This window comes from Macaca thibetana, chromosome 8 (genome assembly GCF_024542745.1).
Source record: "Macaca thibetana thibetana isolate TM-01 chromosome 8, ASM2454274v1, whole genome shotgun sequence".
In the NCBI taxonomy this organism is placed as follows: Eukaryota; Metazoa; Chordata; class Mammalia; order Primates; family Cercopithecidae; genus Macaca; species Macaca thibetana.
In genome coordinates, this window is record NC_065585.1 from 65293769 (window position 1) to 65316597 (window position 22829).

The 22829-nt window shown below is 37.5% G+C and overlaps 1 protein-coding gene across 1 annotated transcript in view; it reads right to left on the reverse strand.

Moving 5' to 3' along the window:
* STMN2 (stathmin 2) overlaps nucleotides 1-22829 on the reverse strand; it is a 56074-nt gene that overhangs the window by 24540 nt on the left and 8705 nt on the right. Inside the window, exons 2-3 of the mRNA XM_050802247.1 lie at nucleotides 5017-5112; nucleotides 317-489 (exon numbers count right to left, since the gene is read on the reverse strand). Of these exons, the coding sequence (XP_050658204.1) occupies nucleotides 317-489; nucleotides 5017-5112 (269 nt within the window). The remainder of the gene's footprint in view (nucleotides 1-316; nucleotides 490-5016; nucleotides 5113-22829) is intronic.

The window sequence follows — 22829 nt, forward strand, 5'->3', positions numbered from 1 at the left end:
GTTTTCTCTACAGTGCGTCTGCCTGATGGACTAGGGAAGGGAGGCTTTTATAATAAGGGGATTCAGTATAGGGGAAGGGGCACTAGGGCACTGAAGCTCTTTGGGTTTCTGAGAGCTCTGGTTTGGCTAGCCTAAAATTAGCATATTATCTACAGTTTTTACCCCAACTAGCCTGGCTCTGTGTTTACTGAAAACCTATACATGTTGGGATGGCGCAGGTTCAGCTGTCATTGTTCTCTGTATGTGTGTGCCCGCATGTGTGAGAGGGAGGAGCAGGGGAGGGAGAGAGTGAAGGAAAACCTATGGAAAAAGTTACCTTTCTTCTTTCCTCTGCAGCCTCCAGTTTCTTCTGGATCTCCTCCAGAGACAGGTCTTTCTTCTTTGGAGAAGCTAAAGTTCGTGGGGCTTCTGAGATAGGAGATGGTGGCTTCAAGATCAGCTCAAAAGCCTGGCCAGAGGCACGTTTGTTGATTTGCTTCACTTCCATATCTGAAAAATGAACATTTGAGAAATGTTAAGCATATAAAGCTTGCAGCATGGGTTTATTTTAATAATTGAGATTCTAGCAATTGGAAGTAGTGTTGTTATTCTGGGAGATAGGAATAAAATGCTGTTTATGAGCATTTACTCTGTGTTGTTTAGAACATATAAGACCTCTCTGTCTTTAGCATAACTATGGATATATTTTAACAGAATATTTACAATATTGGGAAATTTGACAATACCTATAGGGAGTTGAATAATGGTAAGCATACTTAGAAAAACCTAGCCTAAATTGATTTTAAATTAAGCTTTATTTCCCTTCTGAATAAATATGAGCTTTGCATGAAAATCAAGCAGCACAGATTTATTTTTTTTGGAAATTATCATAGCTGTAGGCACTTTTTGGTTAGACGAGAAAAATAACGGAGTCCTCCAGTTCTCACATATAATGAGATATCATTATATAGATATGAATATATATGCATACACCATTATATGTATTATCACCATTCCTGTGCTTAGGAATCACAGGAGCTACGTTAGAACCAATATAACTCCCTGAACAGTTGGGCATATTTGGCAAAGTCACTGCTGATATGCAAAGCATCCTGCTGATTTCTGTCTTGCCCTTCTGTATATTCATTGCTTCCAGTCATCAATCATGCACAGTGTCCACTCCAGGGATGACAGCATCACTCTGTGATGGGGTCCTTGTCTTCAAGATGCTTACAGTCTAACGGGGGCAATAAGCCAACACCCCATTGTAATGTCTTTGCTCCTGTGTTGTTGCTGCTTAGAATATCCTCCTCTAGTGTACCTCGGCTGGAGCTAGGAGCCAGGGAAAGAGCCACTGTGGTGGAGGAGGGAGGGGCAACATTGACTAATCTAATTTGTACACATACACATGGAATACTATTCAGCCTTTAAAAAGTTGGGGGAAATCCTGTCATTTTTGATAACATGGGTGAACCTGGAGAACACTATGCTAGGTGAAATAAGCTAGGCACAGAAAGATGAATCCCATATGATCTCACTTACATGTGGACTGTTCATAAAATTGAACTCAGAGAAGCAGAGTAGGATTGTGGTTACCAGGGGATAGGGGTGGAGATTGGGAAGATGTTGGTCAAAGAATACATAATTTCAGTTAAACAGGAAGAACAAATGCAAGATACTTTTTTTTCTTCTTCTTTTTTTTTTTTTTTTTTGAGACAGAGTCTCATTCTGTTGCCAGACTGGAGTGCAGTGGTGCTATCTCGGCTCACTGCAACCTCCGCCTCCCAGGTTCAAGCAATTCTCCTGCCTAAGCCTCTTGAGTAGCTGGGATTACAGGCGCTCACCAACACGCCCGGCTAATTTTTGTATTTTTGGTAGAGATAGGGTTTCACCATGTTGATCAGGCTGGTCTTGAACACCTGACCTCGTGATCTGCCTGCCTTGGCCTCCCAAAGTGCTGGGATTACAGGCATGAGCCACTGCGCCTGGCCACAAGAGATTTATTGTACAACCTGCTAACTATTGTTAATAACAATGTACTGTATTCTTGAAAATCACTGAAAGAGTAGATTTTTTTGTTCTCATCGCAAATAAATGATAGGTGTGTAAGGTAATTCATACATGAATTTGCTTGACTTAGCCATTCTCTAATGTATATATACATAATTCCAAATATGCCATATACCACAAATATATACAATTTTTATTTGTCAATTAAGAAAAAGAAGTGAAGAATGGTTAGCCATTTTTTTTCTATCAGTGGCTTATGTATTAAAGATAAGCAGATTATCAGACTCTTATGTTTTAAGCCTGCATAATAGAAATTGTAATATAAAATAGTATAATTTATAATAGAAAAGATGATAACTAGCACCTGCTAGGACATTTATAATTACAGAACTCACAATTTAGTAAAATATAATGATTTTTAAAAGAACCTCGTTGGTCAGTCCTCAATTTCAGATGAGCATTCTTTGAGTACCAAACTCCATCTCTCTGGTTTTAGCCCACTGATCCTTGTTTGAGGTGTGAAGCTACCCATGATTAGGCCGTTCTCTGTGGTGCAGCACCAGTTTTCAAGTATTTGAAAACAGTTATGTTCCATTTCAAGTTGTTCCCCCAGGCTAAACATCTTCAAGTGCCCCAGAATGACACTGTTTCTAGATCTTTACCACCGTATTATTTCCTAACCTCTAAGTGCTCTCTAATTTATTAATATCTTTTTAAAGTTGTGGCAACCAAGCCAGCAGGTTATGTCCCCATTAATGTTCTTTTAGCAGCCTGGTTAGTGCATGTAGAGGCTGTGGCCAAGTAAAATGCCAGACTGTCAGGACTTGACCTCAGATCCTTAGCTGCTAATAGATAGTCTAGATAAAACTAACTCAATAAGTATATTGAAAATGATGTGGGCTTTTTCCTTCACAAATGTAAAAATGTTTTTCATTTTCCTGATGGCATCCAAGATTATAGTTAAATTTTAAATACAATTTTATAAAAAATATGTAAGCCTATGGATAAGGATTATAAGATAACATGGGCAAATAAAAACAGCTTATTTGATAAGGTGATAGTGTTTTAAATGGCTTAGGTTAGAGGCTCTGGAATTAGAACTGCCTATATTTGCATCCAAATAGTAAGCCCCTCTTAATAGCTGTTTGACACTAGGTAAGTTAATTAACTTCTTTATGCTTTTGTTTCCTCATTTAAAAGATGGAAGTAAAAAGGGTACCTTCTTTCTAAGGTGATTGTGAAGATTAAAAGATAAAGGATGCTGAATGCAAAGCACAAGCCAAATACTTAGTGCTTACAAATGTAAACAATAATAATAATTTCTTGTTATAATGTTTGCCTGTAATAAACAAGTCACATTATTATCCAACGTAGAAATATCAGGTCAAGTTAAAGACGGCAGAAATTTCAAATTCTCTACAGACTCTTTTAGGAAGCACAGTTTACAAGCACTGTTGAATTATCTATTCAACTTCAACTTTAAATACAGCTCAATAAAAATTATAGAAGCCTGTGGAAAAGGATTATGAGAGAACACAGGCAAATAAAAACAGCTTATTTCAAGAATCAGCTCACACATAACTTCACATTTTTTCTTCCCCTTTTTTCAATCCCTAACCGAACAAAAACCATCCCTGGCTCCTTTGTCCTAACCACTCTGTGTTCTACATTCTGGTCGTTGATGTAAGACTCTTCTACTAAGCCCTGAATTCTTTGAAGGTGAGGACTACGCCGTATTGAACTCTGGATCCTCAATGACAATCCATAGTTAGACATTAGAGTCTTGTAAGAAACATAGCTGGATCCTTCGTCACAGCTACATCTAGCAAATAATAAAGATCTGTCTAATTTATTTGCTGACCGAATGAATTTGTACAAAGTAGGCATTGGCCCTGCATTCTAATGAATGTTTTGTTTGGAGACAGAATTCCTTTCACATGGAGGACACTTCCTTATGGAACAGTTAACTAGCATTTATGATTTTTGTGCCATGATAGAATAACTTTGGAAGGAAAATGCCTTTGAGTCCTCGAATAGGCTTTAAAGGCACAGAAGCGGTTAACTGCCACAAGGTCAGTTTGTCTTGTCGTTAATGTCTTTCTTTACATATGTGGAAAAGAAAAATAATTGTGAGCCTGAGAGTTAGCAAAATATGCCTTAGGGATATCTAGGATACATAGAACTGTATAAAATATTTTAGTTAAATTGACTCAATTAGGTAAGGATGATGTTGATAATGATAGCTATCATTGTAGAGTGATATAATGAGCTAGGCTTGGCTTTGAGTATTTGACTTACATTAAACCATTTAAATCTCACAACAACCTCAAGAGGAAGATGCTAGAGTTAAATGAGACTCAGATAATCCAAGTATCCATTTGCCCAGTGTCATGTGGATTGTGGCAGAGCCGAAGTAAGCAAAATGAATCAGGATAAATCAAACCTAAAGAGTTGCACCTCAATAATGTTAATTGCCATGCTAATTCTTTAGGCTTTTCTTTTCAGACCCTCTTTATCTAGGGCCTCAGTTGTAAGTCAGTTTTATTTATTGAGTCAGTTATTATTATTATTATCATTAGCTTGTTGACATGTATACACCAAATATAGAAACTATATAAAGACTACAATAAAGCAAAAACAGTGATGGTTGTTGATTCTTTCTCTTGAGTTTTCTAAGTATAAAGCATTTTCTTATAAATTATGATCTTCTCCAATTATGTCTTAGCCTATTATATTATTTGCAAAGAAAGGCCTTAGACATATTGTGGATGCTGATATGCTGTATGTGGCTGTTAATAAGAATCCATCCACATTTCTTAACCGACATTGATGTGTTGTTATTAGCACCAAATTCAAACTGTTTTGAGCAATAGGTAATCAATTGGACATAATAGCTAGACACAGCAAGTCAATAGTGAGATCTACAAAATATTGATGTGATTATATCAGGAGTTGTGAGAAACAAATATATATCAACCTTTCTTAATGATCTAGCTAGCAGGGGCATGTCTATCATAGGTAACTCACCATCATAAGTATAGATGTTGATGTTGCGAGGTTCCGGGTAAAAGCAAGAGCAGATCAGTGACAGCATGGACAGCTCCTTCATTTTTTCCTTGTAGGCTGAAATGAAAAGCTGAAGATTAGTATATTTCACTTCTTCTGAATTTCCCTTTATTGCTTCTTTTAATTTGAATAATAATTATTGCTTCCTGCAGAGTGAATATTGCCAGGTAGACTCCTTTGCATTCTTTCACTAAATATAAATGAATACAAGATGTCAACAGAACTCTGAAGTGCATGTTCCTTATTGCAGAGGACATGAATTGCATAGTATAGCAGGTTAAATAACAAGGGAAAGAAAGGGACTTAGAAAAACAGGGAAGGTCGAAGGAATTAAGATCTAGCAGGATAGGAGGGAGAGAGAGGAAACAGATGGAATCAGTGGAAACAGACATGACTACCAGAGAGAGGGGCTCATTCTAGTAAATGTGCATGCAGGTCTGTTGTACATAAATAAGATTCTGGAGGGCTCATCTGCTGATTCAGCCTGAATTGCCTCGTACTCATTTGGGAATAGTCAGAAAACTCATCAGGATAGTTATTAAACAAACACATTATCCAGGGTCCTATGTTGCTGCTTTCTCTTAATCTCCAAGGGCATTTTCTTATCTGTCCATCTTTTCTTTTTTCTTTCCTCTCTCTTTCTCTTTGAGACAGAGTTGCTCTGTCACCCAGGCTGCAGTGCAGTGGTGTGATCTCAGCTCACTGCAACCTCCATTTCCTGGGCTCAAGTGATCTTCCCCCTTCAGCCTCCCCAGTAGCTGGGACTACAGGTGCGCTCCACCATGCCTGGATAATTTTTGTATTTTTTGTACAGACAGAGTTTTACCAGATTTCTCAGGCTGGTCTCGAATTCCTGGGCTCAAGCAATCCACCCACCTTGGCCACCCAAAGTACTGGGATTACAGGTGTGAGCCTCTATGCCCAGCCTCTTTTTTTTTTTTTTTTTTTTTTAATTTCAAGTTTTATTTTAGATACAAGGGGTATATGTGAAGTCTTTTTACATGGGAATATTACTGATGCTGATGTTTGGGGTGCAGATCCCATCAGTCAGGTATTGAGCATAGTATCTGATAGGTAGTTTTACAAACCTCTCTCCTTCTCCCCTCTAGTAGTCCACAGAATTTATTGTTCTCGTATTTATGTCCATGTGTGCTCAGTGTTTAGCTCCCACTTATAAGTGAGAACATGCTGTATTTGGTTTTCTGTTCCTGTGTTAGTTCACTCAGGATTATGGATCCCAGCTGCATCCATGTTGCAGCAAAGGACAGGATTTTATTTTTTCTCATGGCCATGTTGTATTGCATGCTGTATATTTACCACATTTTCTTTATCCAACCTAAATAGATGGGCACCTAGGCTGATTCCGTGTCTTAGCTATTGTGAATAGTGCTGCCATGAACATACCAGCGCACGTGTCTTTTTAGTAGAAGGATTTATTTTCCTTTGGGTATATACCAAGTAATAGGATTGCAGGGTCAAATGGCAGCTCTGTTTTAAGTTCTTTGTCTTTCCCTCTTTCTACACACACCAAAGCCCTGGATCTGAGCTCTGATTACGTCTGATAAGGATCTCCTTCCCTCCCTTGCAATCCAGCTTGGGTGCCAATCTTGCCATGCAGTTGCGAGAGTCCAGATTGTTACCTCCTTAGTCCTTCACTCCCCTTCCCCATTTCATTTTCTCATTTTCCCTCTAGGAGGCCTCCTGCCCCAGTAAACTTGGTGAGTATCTCATCACTGTCTGTTGTCATCAGGCCAGGTATCTGCAAACTACCAGATGGGGACAAGGAGGTAAAATCTTCTTATCTTTATTAATTATGCAATTAGTAAAATTAATAAATTAAGGAAAAGGGAAGAAAATGATGGGTATACTGTGCACTAACTTGTGAGAAAGTATAAGCAGATGGCTGTGACCTAAAATATAGACCTCCCAGGTTAACAGTTGCCTCTTGGCAGGGGCTTCTGGTCATTACGATAATATAACCCAAGGGAGAGTGGGTATCTTGGGAAAGAGGATTTTCGGAAGATGAGTTTGGGTATTATTGACAGGTCCATCTTTCCTTGGCCAGAAAGAAACATATTCAACCCCTGGATGCTTTAGATCCACAGATATTAGAATTATTCTAAGAGATTATTTAGTCAACTGTCCACCTACCTCACCACCAATTTTACAAATGAGGATATAGCTCCACAGAGGCCAAAGTCACATGTAGCCAGTGAAAACGGTGAAGCTTCTGGATAAATTGCAGTAAATCAATCTATTTTAAAACTGCCAGAAGGCTTTCTTCTAGCTCTACATTTCTAGGGTGAGGTTCAATGTGTTAACAGGTGCAAAGATCAAATATCATTTGCCTATGATTCAACCTAACACATCCTGAGGATCTGCTAAAAGAATCTCCTCATTATTTAGCTTATTTTCTTAAAATAAGCAATACATTTTGTCTTGTGCCATAAAAGTCCTGGAACACCCATTCTGAGATACTTTATTGAACACCATTGGAATTTTAGAAGGCTAAACCAAATTTCTTTGTATCATTTATTTATTCGGTTAGTGAAATTGTGTCACTTAATAAAGGCCCAGCCAGATCCAGATTCATATGGATGTTCAGTGAGAATCATAATTTCTGCCAGAGGATAAAACATTTGGTGATTTAATACATTTAATTCCATGAACTAATTGAAAACAATAACAGCAAGGTTTTGTAGGCTGGTACCTTTTTTGGAAGAGAAATGCAATCTGGTATCCAAAACATTTTGCAAAATTAAGCACATATTAGAAGCATATGAAGCATATTACATGCTGACTTTATTAAGAAGGGTCAATCCAAACATAAAAATAAAATAAAAGATTTTCCATCTCACAAAATAGGAACAGATGAAAGCTGTAGCAGAACATGAACTTTTAGTGAAGAAAAACTCCTCAATATCTGTCCTTAGGAAATGAAATTCAATAATTTTCACTAAGGTCACTGCCCTAATTATGCTTGACAAGCTAATAAAGAGAGTTTAGAGTAAAAATTGTCAGGAGCCAGCACATTTAGAGCCCTATGTGTAATGAATAATCATTACTATTATGGACTGAATATTTGTGTCCCCCCAAAATTTGTATTTGAAATCTAATTCCCAATGTGATGATATTTGGAGGTGGGGTCTTTGGAGAGTAATTAGGTTATGAAGGTGAAGCTTTCATGAATGGGATTAGTGTCCTTATAAGAAGACCAGAGAGCTAGCTCAATCTCTTTTTGCCACATGAAAATGCAACTAGAAATTGGCAGTCTGCAAACCCAAAGTGGGCCCTAACTAGAATCTGATCATTCTGGTAGCCTGATTGCAGACTTCCAGTCTCCAAAGCTGTGAAAAATAAATTTCTGTTGTTTATAAGCCACCTAGTCTATGGTACTTTGTTTTAGCAGCTAAAACTAAGAAAATGACTGATAAAAATGTTCTTTCTTGTTCAAGGTGGTCTGGAGACAATACCCAGTTAACCTCTGTGGGTGATTCCTTTAATAGCATTCTTATCTTTACTGTTATTTGTATCAAAGGCTATGACTCCACATAGCATGATGCTACCCAGTGACAGCCACTGCACAGATTCTCATTGATGAGTTGCTTGCATTCTAGGGAGATCCTTAAAAGTGAGCTGCAACCACAGTCCAAGTAAATCCTGATTGCTTCCCTGAAGCAAAGGCACACTCTCCTGTGAAGAAGGGTTTCCTCCTAACGTGGTACAGTTGCCCAAACTCCCCAGATGGCATTGCTGGAAAGGTATGTCATCAGGAAACAAACTTAAGACACAAACGAATAAGGCACATCAGGTTATGTACCTGGCTAAGGGAAATAGTGCAAAGAGAACAAAAAGGGAAGAGACTTAATGAAAGAAGAACTGATAGGAAACAGTAACTGAGTTTGGAGCCACTGAACCCTTTGAAAGGTAGGATTAACTCGTGAAAGACTTCTCAGAAAGATTTTTTTTTTCCGGCTTGTGTGGGAACAACCATTAACATGAATTTTAACACTTATCATTTTGTTGTTATTTAATTTGGAATTGATAGTGCAGTATCATAAGAATTTCTTCTGTTTATTCATCCTAGGCAAAATTTTATTTGACACCTTAGTTTTGGCTAATGCTGTGTTTTGTAAAAGAAGTAGCGATATGTATTAGACTTCCTGATCACATATAAAAGATAGTAAAGAATGCCCTGGAAATGTCATTAATATACTACTTTGGGAGAAAATGTGTCATAATCTCTGAAAGGAATACTTGTTTGTGTCCCGACACATTGGTGTTCTTAATGACCGTAAAGAAAACGTCGTTTGCAGGACCAGATGGCTGACCATGGCCTTGTGTTCAGGACGGCTCTGCTGATGAGTCCCAGATCTGTTAGCACATTCCCTTTCCACTTTTCCTTTCTCTTGTTTTCCCTGCAATCATATTAGCCTAGTGGGAGGTTTTCTCGGCAAGTCCTAAATACTCAATTTAAATGCAACCTCATTTTTTCCTTTTGAAAAGTGCCTGGGGATAAAGTAAAGGATCAAATCAGATGCTAAAGAATGCAGGATAGAGGTCTCTTGCCCTTGGTTTTACGGCAATTCGATTTGCACGGTTTCTGATAGACAGAAAGGACAAAAGCACTTTATTTGAAGCTTGCCAGCTTATATATACAGTGGCAGAAAGCACTTCTTTCCTTAGGAAAAAAAAACCCCTGTCATTTCCAGGCAGTGGTGTCTTTAAACTGGGTAGAGTGGGGCACTGGCTATGGACCCTGCGGTCCTCAGAGCTGGTGCCAGGATTTAAAACGGCAGCAGTTAATGGGAGGAACAGGGTTCTCTGCAAATGGGTTCTAAAAACACCTGAGTCTTGCACCTGCAATTGTTAAACCCTGCTCTTCTCCTAACTCTGTCCTCCCTTTTCTCTTTCTCCCATTACCTAAAATCTTAACATAGACAGAAATCAGCTACCTTGCAGTTCATTTTTGGTTCCTTTTTTTTTTCATAAGGAAATAACATTTCCTTTTTAATTTCAGAAATTAAGCCCCTGATGATAATTTTAACTCAATTCTGATCATATTGTGTGTGTTTGGAAGTTTGCTTACTTTGGGGCACTATAACTCAAGGTCAGATTATTTTTTTAAAGTCAGATATGTAATCCCATTTAAAAATCCTTTTGGGAGGTCCATCCCTGTGATATTCTTTTTAAAAGACAAAATAGACTAAAATAATTTCTTTTCTTTTTCTTTTTTTTTTTTTTTTTTGAGATGCCCAGGCTGGAGTGCAGTGGCACGATCTCGGCTCACTGCAAACTCCGCCTGCCGGGTTCACACCATTCTCCTGCCTCAGCCTCCTGACTAGCTGGGACTACAGTCGCCCACCACCATGCACAGATAATTTTTTGTATTTTTTAGTAGAGACGGGGTTTCACCGTGTTAGCCAGGATGGTCTCGATCTCCTGACCTCATGATCCACCCGCCTCGGCCTCCCCAAGTGCTGGGATTACAGGCATGAGCTATCGCGCCCAGCCAATAATTTCATTTTGAACACTTCTTACATATTATATCGGCTCAAATTCGGAGCATAAAATATTTTGGCTGATGAATATGTAATTAATGATGTAACATTTAAAAAAAAAAGAAATAACTCAGATTTTTAAATACTCCATTTTAACATCTCAGAAGATCACTGACATGAGGTAATATTCTAGATATTTCTGCTATGATGATGTAATGCTAATTGCTTTAGAATAAAATTAGATTCAGTCCACATTCTACCCGTCTCTCTCTACAGAAATTATGGTTTTCTAAGCCAGGGAGGTTTTGAAAGATTAATATTTTGACCGAGCAAAGCATTATAGTTTTTCTATGGGAATAGATATCAAATCAAATAAAGGGACATTTAAGAAGGTCAAAGCAGTACAACCCATCACTGGGTTATACAGAAACATATGAGGCTCTTAAATTTCAATTTGATGTATTCTTGGCACCAGTGATAGTGACAAGGAAAAGAAACTAGATGACATGAATCAGTCCTTGTGATCAAAATTGTAATAGAAGCAGTAAATTGTTCTAACCTGGTACCTCACCTTACCCTGGATCCCAGTTAAAGCTCCTGCTGTGTTTAATGAGAGTTCCGCTACATCATGCAGGCTCTTGTCCTTTTTTTCTTTCCCCTGATAAAAGAAATTCTTACAGTCCTTTTTGGAGACCGAATGACACTGTGGTTTAAAGGAGTAATGAAAGCCCTTTATTCTGTTTATGTGTCAAGATTTTTATCACCAAGTCTAATTCTGAGTATTGAGGGTTTCCTCCCCCGCCAAGCCCCTAAATACTACCAGATAGTAAAACCTAAAATGATAGGTAGATTGGTTGGGACTTAAATGAGACAAAGCCAGGGTGAAAAATGGAGAGTCTGTTCATCTGGTTAAGGACAGTTCTCACGTAAGAATGACTATGCTCTTCCCTTCCTGCAATCTTCTGAGCTGGGCTGTTCCTGAGCAGCAATTTGAGGCTGCCATGACATTCTCTGAACTGTTTCTCCAAAATGGCTCAATGTAGCCCCCAAGTGATTTAAATTTCTCACTATTACTTTTTAATTCTTGGCTGAAGAGTAGAAAATATATTAGATCCATTTTAAATTAGCAAAACTTACTTCCTATGCAGAATGATTATTGCATTTGTGGGGCCAATGCCCAGAGTCACAAATGTTTTGGTCACCAGTGATAAGGATGCTGGCTTCATTGTTCACTTTGTTGTAATGTGTGGCTTTTCTCCAGAAAATAAACCTTGGCTTCTATCTCACATGGGTGTTTGAATTTAGCCTGACTATGACTTTGTATATAAGACTACATAAGGGTGGATTGCCTATTATGCTCTCAATGAAAGCAGAAACTTTTAGAAATAAAAAGTGTGAGACTTTTATCACACTGCAAAATAAAAAAATATTCAGATGATACTATTTCAGTTCATGGGCTAGTTGACTTTTCTGCTTGAATTAACCAGAAGTTGGGAGACTGAGAATACAGATTTAATGAACTCAAAAGGAGTCCTAGAGCTATCACCATGGGATAGGGTTGACTGTTTTCAGATAATGAAATATCTAATTTATATAGAACAGTGGGAAGACACGGAGTTAGATTAAAGCAGCAGCAATATGTACCACAAACCTATTAGTTATATCATGATATAATTCCTCTATTAATCTAAGGAATTAAAAGTTCAGAGCATATTTCTTGGAGAATTTGCATAAAAACCTTACTTCCGTAAGCTGGTATAAAGTTTCAATGGATTTGAAGAGCCTCCATATTGCTGTTTTAGATCTGAGTATGCCTTGTAAAATTCACTTTATGTATAATAGTTATTAACATCAACTGTGAAACAAATATTTTAACTTGGTGTTACTGCCAAGTAATATTTATCAACATTCCACCAAAAAGAATTCTTATCTGGGTAGTGGACAAATTGTACTTAAGGCAGTCTCCCTAAATGTTGTCTTAGGAAATGAATGATATCTGAATAATTAATGGAAGATAACTATTTCAGACAAAGGCCACAAAAGCTGCATGTAGGAGCCGAAATTTTGCTTCCCTTCATAATCCTAAAAAGAATATCCACGTGTTCTTCAATGAAATTTTGTAAAATGTGCAGTGTGTAGCATTTACTCAACAGTGTCCTCAAAGTTGCATTTTGCAAACCCCATTCATCAGAGTTTTATTTTAGCCACTCATTCAAACACTGTGCATTGTTTTGCACAGTTTGTGGCATTAGTTTGCCTTATGTAAATGGTGCAGTGAACAAAAACTGAACAGTTAGGTAAGAGTTTCCACCTGAATGACAAGCCCCATGATTTTGCTAGTCATACTTAAGTAATATGTCTTATGGTCACTTTGTGTCAAAGAGAATAGAATAAATATATTCTATTTTATATTTATAAAATATGTTATATTTTATGCTTGTAAAATATAACATATACTATATATAAATAGAAAATAATACTGTCAAGGTTTATAACTGCCTGATGTTACACAAAAGGTTGCAGTGATTTTATTTTGGAGTATCTCTGGCAGTACGTGGGAATAAGAGAGCCTGTGAGGTGAGTGTGAAGCGTCGTACTGTTTGTTCCACAGTGTAATTATCTTCAGCATCCATCTCAGAGGCAGCTAAATAGGGTGAAATAAATCTTTTGGGTTAACCTAGATATGACATTGAAAATTGCTTTTTTGTTTTGAAACTCAAATGTTACTTCCTCAAGATTTGCGATGTAGACTCATTTCCTGAAACAGGTTTTATCACATCATAGCGTTGAACTTTAATGAGTATAATTTTCTGCAAAGAACCTAAGGCAGTATACAATGCAAGTAAGTAATCCTCCTGACGCCTTTGCATTCCAGTTTTTTGTCATCCAATTTATGTTACAAATAGGGTCAAAATATAAAAGACAACTTACTCTAGGATAAATTTTCCATTAAATTTTTTTTCCTGGATACTTTGAAATAAAACTCCTTTGAGAAGTGGTTATTTTCTCCTGAATACACAGTTCTCAAAGGAAGACATATTAATGTCCAGCAGTTATATGAAAAAAGGCACAAGATCACTAATCATCAGGGAAATGCAAATCAAAACCACAGTGAGATATCATCTCACACCTGTTGAAATGTCTGTTCTCAAAAAGACAGGAGATTGGTTAGCCAGAATGTGGAGAAACGGAATCCTTGGGCACTGCTGGTGGAATGTAAATTCCTAGAGCCATTATGAAAAGCAGTATGCAGGTTCCTCAAAAAATTAAAAACCGAACTACTAGGCCAGGTGCCATGGCTCACGCCTGTAATTGCAGCACTTTGGGAGTCTGAGGTGGATGGATCACCTGAGGTCAGGAGTTCGAGACCAGCCTGGTGAACATGGTGAAACTCCGTCTCTACTAAAAATACAAAAATTAGCTGAGCATGGTGGCATGTGCCTGTAATCCCAACTACTCAGGAGGCTGAGGCAGGAAAAATCACTTGAACCCAGGAGGCAGAGGTTGCAGTGAGCCTAGATGGCACCACTACACTCCAGCCTGGGCGACAGAGCAAGGCTCTGTCTCAAAAAAAAAAAAAAAAAAAACTACTAGATGATTCAGCAGTCCCACTACTGGGTATATATCCCAAAAAAGTGGAATCAGTATGTCAAAAAGATTATCTGCACTCCTATGTTCACTGCATCATTATTCACAAGAGCCAAGATATGGAATCAATCTGAGTGTCCATCAACAGATGAATTAATTAAGAAAATGTGCTACATATACACAATGGAATACTATTCAGCCTTAAGAAGGAAATTCTGTCATTTGTGACAACACGGATGGGCCTGAAGGACATTATGTCAAGTGAAATAAGCCAGGAACAGAAAGACAAATACTGCGTGATCTCAGTAAAAAAGTAGAACTTGTAGAAGCAGAGAGTAGAAGGGTGGTTTCCAGGGGCTAGGGTGGAGGTGGTAGAATGAAAAGATATTGGTCAAGGATACAAAGTCTTAGTTAGATAGAATGCATAATTTCTTTATATTTCATAATAAGTATACATATGATAGGCATAAAATATTATATATGACGTGATGAATGCTTCATAAAACAATTAATGTCTCAAATTTCAAATTGTTAAACTATCAGGGCAATTTCTACTCTTCCACATACTACATGCAAGGTCTATTTTTGGCTTCAAATATTCTTTTTCTACTGTTAGACAGAATAAGTGATGCATAAAATATAAGCTTTTTGGATACCATCTGGAACTCCATTTGAATCCTTGATACTCATTCTTAAGACATGAGAAGGACTACATGTTGCTATGACTGGCTGAGTCAGATTGGAATAACCTGTGCATTTTATCTGTCACAGAAAATACCATATGACTTGGTCATAAACATACCCCCCCAAAAATTAAGGCAAAAATAGAATCAAGTGTTTGATCTGCATAGATAAATATGACTTGGAATTTGGCATGATAAATTGCTGATAAACCAAACTCACAACTTGGGAATACATTATAAATGAAGGCACAATGTTAGCTCCCCTTTATGTCCTATTTTCTCTTGTTTATTCAGCCTAAATATTACTTATAAAAAAAGGTGGGATTCTTGGTTTTAAACATTGCTCAGATCTTCAAAAGTTTTACAAAATAATAACAGGAAGGGCCAGACAGAGGATATATAGATTAGAATGTGGTAACAATTCCTAAATGTCTCCAGTAGTTGTGGCCTTGAGGTTCATTAAGACTGGGTTTGTATTTTCCTAAAAACAGAAGTGAAGCAAACTTAATGGTTTCCATCACAAGGGGTTTGGAGTTTCTTTTCTTTCTTTCTTTCTTTTTGTTTTTTTCAAGGACAAGGTTATTTTCCAGGCTTGTTTCACAGACCTTAGCCCTTACTTCTCTATGGCTTTGTTTGCTGCTAATCATTTCCTTGCAACTATACTTAAGTTTCTTGAGGGCAAGGGAAGGCATCTCCTTTAACATTTGCTGTATTTTCCCTCGTACCGACGAGTGTGTGTTGCAGTTAGCTGGTGTTCCATAAATGCATATTCATTGGTTGCTAAGCAGGGAGGGGCTGTCCCTTAGCTGCAAATGGTAGCTGCTGAATCTTCCAGTGGCCCAGTTGGCTTCCCCATGAAGAAGTGTAGGGTAGGGGTTAAGAGCCTACCTGGAGCCAGACTGACGTCAACTCTTCTGTCCACTAAATTCCTTTATATTATGCTACTGACTGGTATTTCTGTGCATTTTGAAGTGCAGGAATACTTCTTCTCTTCCTTGGCCCTCACCACACAGCTTTAGCTACAGTGATAGTTTGAAAATGGAACTACTTGGTGGTACCACTCTAATTTCTTGGCGTAGAGGCAAAATTTAAGGAAGTATTCTCATTTCTATCCTTCAAAAGGCAAACTTCACAATAGCAGATAATCAACCTTCTCTATGTAAGGAAAAGAGAAGGCAGGTGAATGTCTCCTTTGTCTTCATTTATGTGTTCTCTCGCTTATTTGAGCTCCTATACTAGTGAGTAAATGTTAGTTACCCCAGGGTAAGGGCAAGAATATGATAGAAACTGAAGATTCGAGCTCTAGGTCAGGAACTATTCAACCTTAGATAATTTATTCAACCTTCTGAACATGAGTATATTTATCCACAAAATGGGGATAGGGTATTGTTGTAAGGATTGAGTTAGATAATGTATTGAGAAACTGAAGTGCTGTACAAGACATTGCTAATAAGCATTAATTTCTCCAAATTGATCTTTATTCTTTTTCTTTTTTGAGACAGAGTTTTTTGCTCTTGTCGCCCAGGCTGGAGTACAGTGGCGTAATCTCGGCTCACTGCAACCTCCACCTCCTGGGTTCAAGCGATTCTCCCTGCCTCAGTCTCCCAAATAGCTGGGATTACAGGTGGCAACCGCCACGCCCAGCTAATTTTTGTATTTTTAGTAGTAGACTGGGTTTCACCATGTTGTCCAGGCTGGTCTCGAACTCCTGAACTCAGGTGGTCCACCCACCTTGGCCTCCCAAGTGCTGGGATTACAGGCATGAGCCACCGAGCCCTGCCTGTTCTTTATTCTTTGGGTGACCTTTTGAAGTTTTAAGGGGCTTTGCTATAGCCAAGTGTTGTGGAGCCTTATTTCTTATAATTCTCCCTGCTTCTCTTACTTACTTTGTCATAATAATCAAATCACCAAACACAGTTAGAGCTCTCACTATGTCTCTTAAAGACTATGTGTACAGTGTTTAACGAGGTCTACTTGGGTCAGACTGATTTGTTTCAAATCCTAGTGCTACCATTTTTCGTCGGCTGTGACTTTACCTCCTTTCCTTTCTCACCTGTAAAAATGAGGATGATAATCCTCCTATAAGATACTTGGCACAATCACAGTACTTGACCCAGTAAGTACCCAATACATGTTGGTAAAAAATGCAGCAATGCGAAGAAAGACAAAGTAAGTGAAACAAGTTTCTAGCCTAAAAGAAGTCATTAGTATAGTTGGGTATAAGAGAAAAGAAAAAGTCTATAGTGCAAAAAAATAAAAAAATAGTTCAAAATGTGGAAAAAAGTCTATAGTGCAAAAAAAAAAAAAAAAAAAAAAAAAAAAAAAAAAAAAAAAGAAGTTCAAAATGAGGAATCTAGAGTGCAGTGGAAAGAGCATTAGATTTGAAACTTGGCTCTTCCCTGGCCCACATTTGTGATCAGGAGCAAGTCACTCAACTTTCCATGGCTTCTGTATTTCTTTCCTGTCAATCAGGAATAATGAGACATGTCTCAAAGTGCTATAAAAATCAAATAGGAAAAAGTGCGTGGGACATGTGACTTGTAGCTGGCTCAAACAGAGTAGGTGAATGATAAATAACAAGGGACATGATAACAAATATTGCTACAAGATGGTATATGGCTAGTAGTCAAATTCATTGTTAGATAGTAAACTTGTGAGAGTTCACAAGAAGGAAAGATCAAGGAAAGCTGGATTCAAGGTTGACTTGGAAAGCCTGCTATTATTTGTTTTGTGGAGAGCATGATCTTTCTGAGCAGCAAATTTGAGAAATCCTCCTTGACTTTTTAGCTGGCTATCCTCACCGTATGTATTCGTAGTTCACTTCTAAAATTTATCCAAAGGGATGAAACATATAGTTTTCTGGATAGAATAATTTCATGGCTCTTTGTTATTTGTAGGAGTGACATCTTTTTGCAATGAGTTTAAGTGGACAGGTTTTTGTTTTTATTCTTTTCAGCTATGCAAGCTGGACACAAAGTCCAGTTTTTTTTTTTTGTTTTTTTTGTTTTTTTTTTTTTTTGAGACGGAGCCTTGCTCTGTCACCCAAGCTGGAGTGCAGTGGTTGGATCTCGGCTCACTGCAAGCTCCGCCTCCCGGATTCACGCCATTCTCGTGCCTCAGCCTCCCGAGTAGCTGGGACTACAAGCACCCGCCAACACGCCCGGCTAATTTTTTTGTATTTTTAGTAGGGACGGGGTTTCACCGTGTTAGCCAAGATGGTCTGGATCTCCTGACCTCGTGATCTGCCCGCTTCGGCCTCCCAATGTGCTGGGATTACAGGCGTGAGTCACCGTGCCCGGCCTCCTTATTTCTTACCTTGGGTAAGTTGTAATACAGCTTGCCACAATCCATAACGAATACACACTGTAACTGTGTACAGTGTCTTAAAAAAATTCATTCTCAGAAAAATTTCAACAAATGGAATCTGATTCCTTCAAAGCCGCTTAGTTCAATATTTCTTCAATGTTGTTTCTGAAGTTAGAAAAACTTTTCATCCTAAATACTGAATTTCATTTACCTTATTTGTTTTACCACAAAACCTTTTTTGAAAAACATCATCAACCAAGTCTTTGGTTCCTAAGACTTGCAATTCTTTTATTTCCACCTTTATGCTTTGGCTCTGCATTCCAGAACCTCATTAGAATTTTTTTTTTTTTTAAATAAGAGAAATGCCTACATTTTTTTCAAAGCTGAACTCTCCTGCTTAGTGCAATATATTATGACCTTGTGAGAGTTTAAATTGTAATGGTGCTTTCATATAAAGCTCCTCCTTTGTCACTATTCCATGTTTATGAGAGAGTAGAACATATTTTATTACCTGTATTTTATGGCTTATACATGTGAAAAAATACTGAGGATTTTTATATGCAGATTATCATCAACAGTATCTAATATGAAAAAGAACTGTACTATACTAGTAAGTATAAGCACATATTTCTCTTAATATGTCTGCAGCTATGTCATAAATATAATTCCTGGTTTATGTACCATACATTTACATGATTTGATATTTTGGAGGCAAAACAAAATGCTTAAAATGCTTTGTTATTGGTAGTTATCCTCCCTTAAACCTTTGTACTCAGATGCTAGATGAATACTAATTTTATTCCACAAGATATCTTTGTTGCTCTAGTAATTACATTTTACTGATACCTTATAGATTTTAAAAATAGCAGTAACAGATTATTGATTGGTACCTGAAACACTATTGATTGTAAAGGCGTTGCTTTCATGTGTGGTTGAGATAATAGTCCTAAACTCTTAAGTATCCATATCGTTTTCATCACCACACTCCTCTAAGGTATATTCTGTTTGTATTATTTGACTCAAGTGTCTTTGTCGTGCTCATCCTCTAATGGGTGAAGAAGAGGAAGGCTAAATTGATCCAGATAAGAAAGTAACTGGAGGATCCCTGAAAGAAAAGATCTAGCTGAAGGAAGGGTGTTTAAAGTGGAAGCAGGAGAGCCAGGAGGGTGCCAGGCATGGAGGAGACTGGGAGGTGGCAATGAGATATTGTGCACAGTCAGGTGATATGGGGTGGGAGTGAAACCTTATGGATTGATAAGATGTTAAGAAAGAACGAGAGGTTCTGTGCGTGTGTATGCATGCGTGCATGTATATGTGTGTGTGTGTGTGTGTGTGTGTGTGTGATATAATTCTTTTTCCTGCATTCAAAAGACCTCAGTGTAGACTTTTATATTTTAATATTTCTAAAGTCATTTTTTATTTCTACTGAATGATGAACCTTCTTGGGTAAGCAAGAAGGCTCAGTTTTATTGAAGGCATATAGGTATTTGAAGTAGGGTGTGATATAAAATATGACAGGGAAACATGAAATAAGAAATATATGCAAGATAAATATACTTTTATTTTAAATACCCATCTTACTTATTGTGCTGTGACCAAGATAAAATGCTTAACTATTAAATTCTGGCACTGCGTAGAATGGATTTTTCCTTGGAGATATGCTACATTGGCTGCTGTCTGATAGATTGATACCAACTCTCCCTCTACCATGGAGAATTATTGAGCAGTAATCATTTCCTCAATTCCAAGTAATTTCTAGGTTTGTAATACATGTAGAAATTAATGAAGTATAAGAATTGAGATGTTTACTTTAAATTTTTATTATTTTTATTTAGTATTTTCATCATTTACCTAGGGAATCAGGGAAGGGGATTAATATTTTTGATTACCAAATGCTCAACAATCAATTGCTTACTTAACAACCATGTGATTTAGGTGTTGTTTTCCTATTCATAACTGAGAAAATTGTAATATAGAAATGATTAATAAATTTGCTTAAGAATTCTCAGATAGTGAGTAGTGGAGCATGGTTCAAAACCATGCCCACTGGATACCCACACACGCCTCTAATCCACTAGAACTCTCTCTTACCTGTAACAGGAACAGTTACTGACCTAAGGACTTTTGGGGGGAACTTGTGGTACTGCTTTTTAATTTTCATAGGATTTTACATTCTTTTGAGTTCCAAGACAAGCTGATTACTTTTAATTGCACAGCGCTTTACACTTTTGTTTTAACTTTTGAACGCAGCTTTAAACTAAACTTTAACATATTTGGACATGGGCTGCTTTGTCTAAGCAGAGTTTGTACCATCTCAGGAAGGTGGACCCAGAGGGTAGAGTGTCAAGGTTGTGCCAGGAAGGGGTAGACATGGACCAGAAGCAAAGTAAGTACTGAGTTTTATCTCTGGCTTATCAGCCTTCTCCTATTTTCAGTGTCTACTTGCTGGGGGCACACCTGCTTCCAGAGATTCTCTAAGCTTGATGGCTGCCATCTTGGGCCACCACTTACCACCCTTCCCTTAAAGCAGATTGAGTTGGGGAAAAGTTGGGTGTGGACTGACTATAATAAAACGATGGATGAGTTAATTGCTTCTTCTGAGCCAACGTTCATTTAAGAAGAAGAAGGCTCTTCTTTAGGAGGAAGAAGGGCTGGCCAGGTGGGTTCTAATCACAAGAACTGCAAAATGTCTGATGCTGTTGTCAGAGGGACTCAAGTAACATTTTCTTTCACTTTTCATTACTTAGAAAGTATTTTTCAAAAAGCAAATGACTCAGTTTTTGATTGTGCTCCTTGTTCCCTCTTTACTCATTCTAAATGCATGCACATGGGTATTTATATTATATCTAATGACAATTTAAAAACTCAACTTCTTGCATTTATATATATATATTGTATATATTCTTGACAGACAGTAATCACTTTCACATTTGTTTCCTTGAGTCTGAAAAAGACCTTCTGATATGGACAAGGCAGTTCACATGGCTATTTTACAGATGCTGAATTAGAGGAACGGAGAGAAAAATTGACCTGACCAAGGTGAGTCAGCGGGAGTAAAGACTAAAACTCAGAATCCCTTCTGGGCTCTTGCTTCCATGCAGCACCAGCAGCACTGGTGGAGAAAGGCAGAGCTGATGGGAACTTAGGCTCTGACCTCTTGATGCCTTGTTGCAGAGTTCCAGAGAGGAGGTAACTCACATGCTGTTCTGGCCTGCTGCCTGGGGACCTTACAGGTCACTGCTATTTTAGGTTTACTCCAAGTGTGGTTTGGAATCAGCCTCATCAGCACCACCTGAGAGCTTGTTAGAAATGCAAATCCATGGGACCTGCTTCAGACCCATGCAGTGAGAACCTCTGGGGGTGGAAGCTAGCTCCTCAAACACTGCTGATTCTCAGTAAAATTTGGGAGGCATTTTAATTAAAGAATTATCTGGCCAGATTGGTTGATGGACTCATTAAATATTTAAATTTTTCAGCCTTTTGGTGGATCTTAGTACTTCCTAGTTGATACTGCTAGTGTATCATTATGTACTATGTTGTAATATTGTAGGGCAGTATAATAAAACTGTTAAGATGGTGAAATTGTGAGATGGTGACTTCCATTTATAGTTATACATTTGACATGTACAGGATCTTTTTTTTTTCTGCAAAAGACTAAATCCACCAAGAGTGAGGAACATTTTTATTTTTGTTCTCGTAATACCTAGCACAGGCTTCAGAACAAAGTTGGTGCTCCAATCCATTTTACTTTAGTTAGTGACACTATCAATTACTTTAAACTGAAGACAAATATGCCTAGTGTGTGGCTTTTCTCACTGTGCATGTTTTATGACAGGACAGTGGAGGCAGTGCTAAACCTTATTTTGTATGAATGTGTATATATGTATGAAATAGGCACATACATGATATATAACATATTTATATATTACATATAAATATTTTATAATAGGTAAATAGTATATACAACTTTATTATATGTAATACATATATATTACTATATATATATAATATACATTAGATCTGTGTCCCGAGTCTGCCTCTGAGGCTTGCCACTGAATAAATTATTTGAGCTTAAATTCACCAATCTTTAAATAAGACAACTTGTGTACTATGCCCATCTCAGAGGGATTATATGAAGATTAAAAAGGATGAAGCAGGTGAATGTTTTCTAAAAAAGGCAAGGTCCCATATAGATAGATCATGCAGTTTAATTTTTCTTTCGAACATTTTTTAGTCTTCTATGCTTGCCTGCTCCTTTTTAAAAACTATGTAAGAAAAAAATCATTAGAAGTAGAATAAAAAGATAATTTTTAAAGTGACAAAAGTGCAGGATCATGTAATATGTCATCAAAAGACTAGAACAACTTTGGTAATTTTTCATGTGTTTGAATTATGAGAAGGGTACTAATTGGAAATTCTCAGATAAAGCTGTAAGACTGAAATAATAACAGTAGATACATTTGTTGGAAATAAAAATAACTCTGCAGTAATAAAAATAATTATGTTCTGAAGCAGAGTTACCAGGGAGGCTGCAATAAGTCTATCCTAACAGTGTCTGAGATGATTGATGTTCTTCCCCTGAGAGTCTAGAAATGATAACAGTACCATCATGATGGGATTTTCTGGTCTCAGTTTTGTAACAGTCAATATATTATAAATTGGGGTTGTTTCATGTGAGTTAGGTTGCTCCTCACTA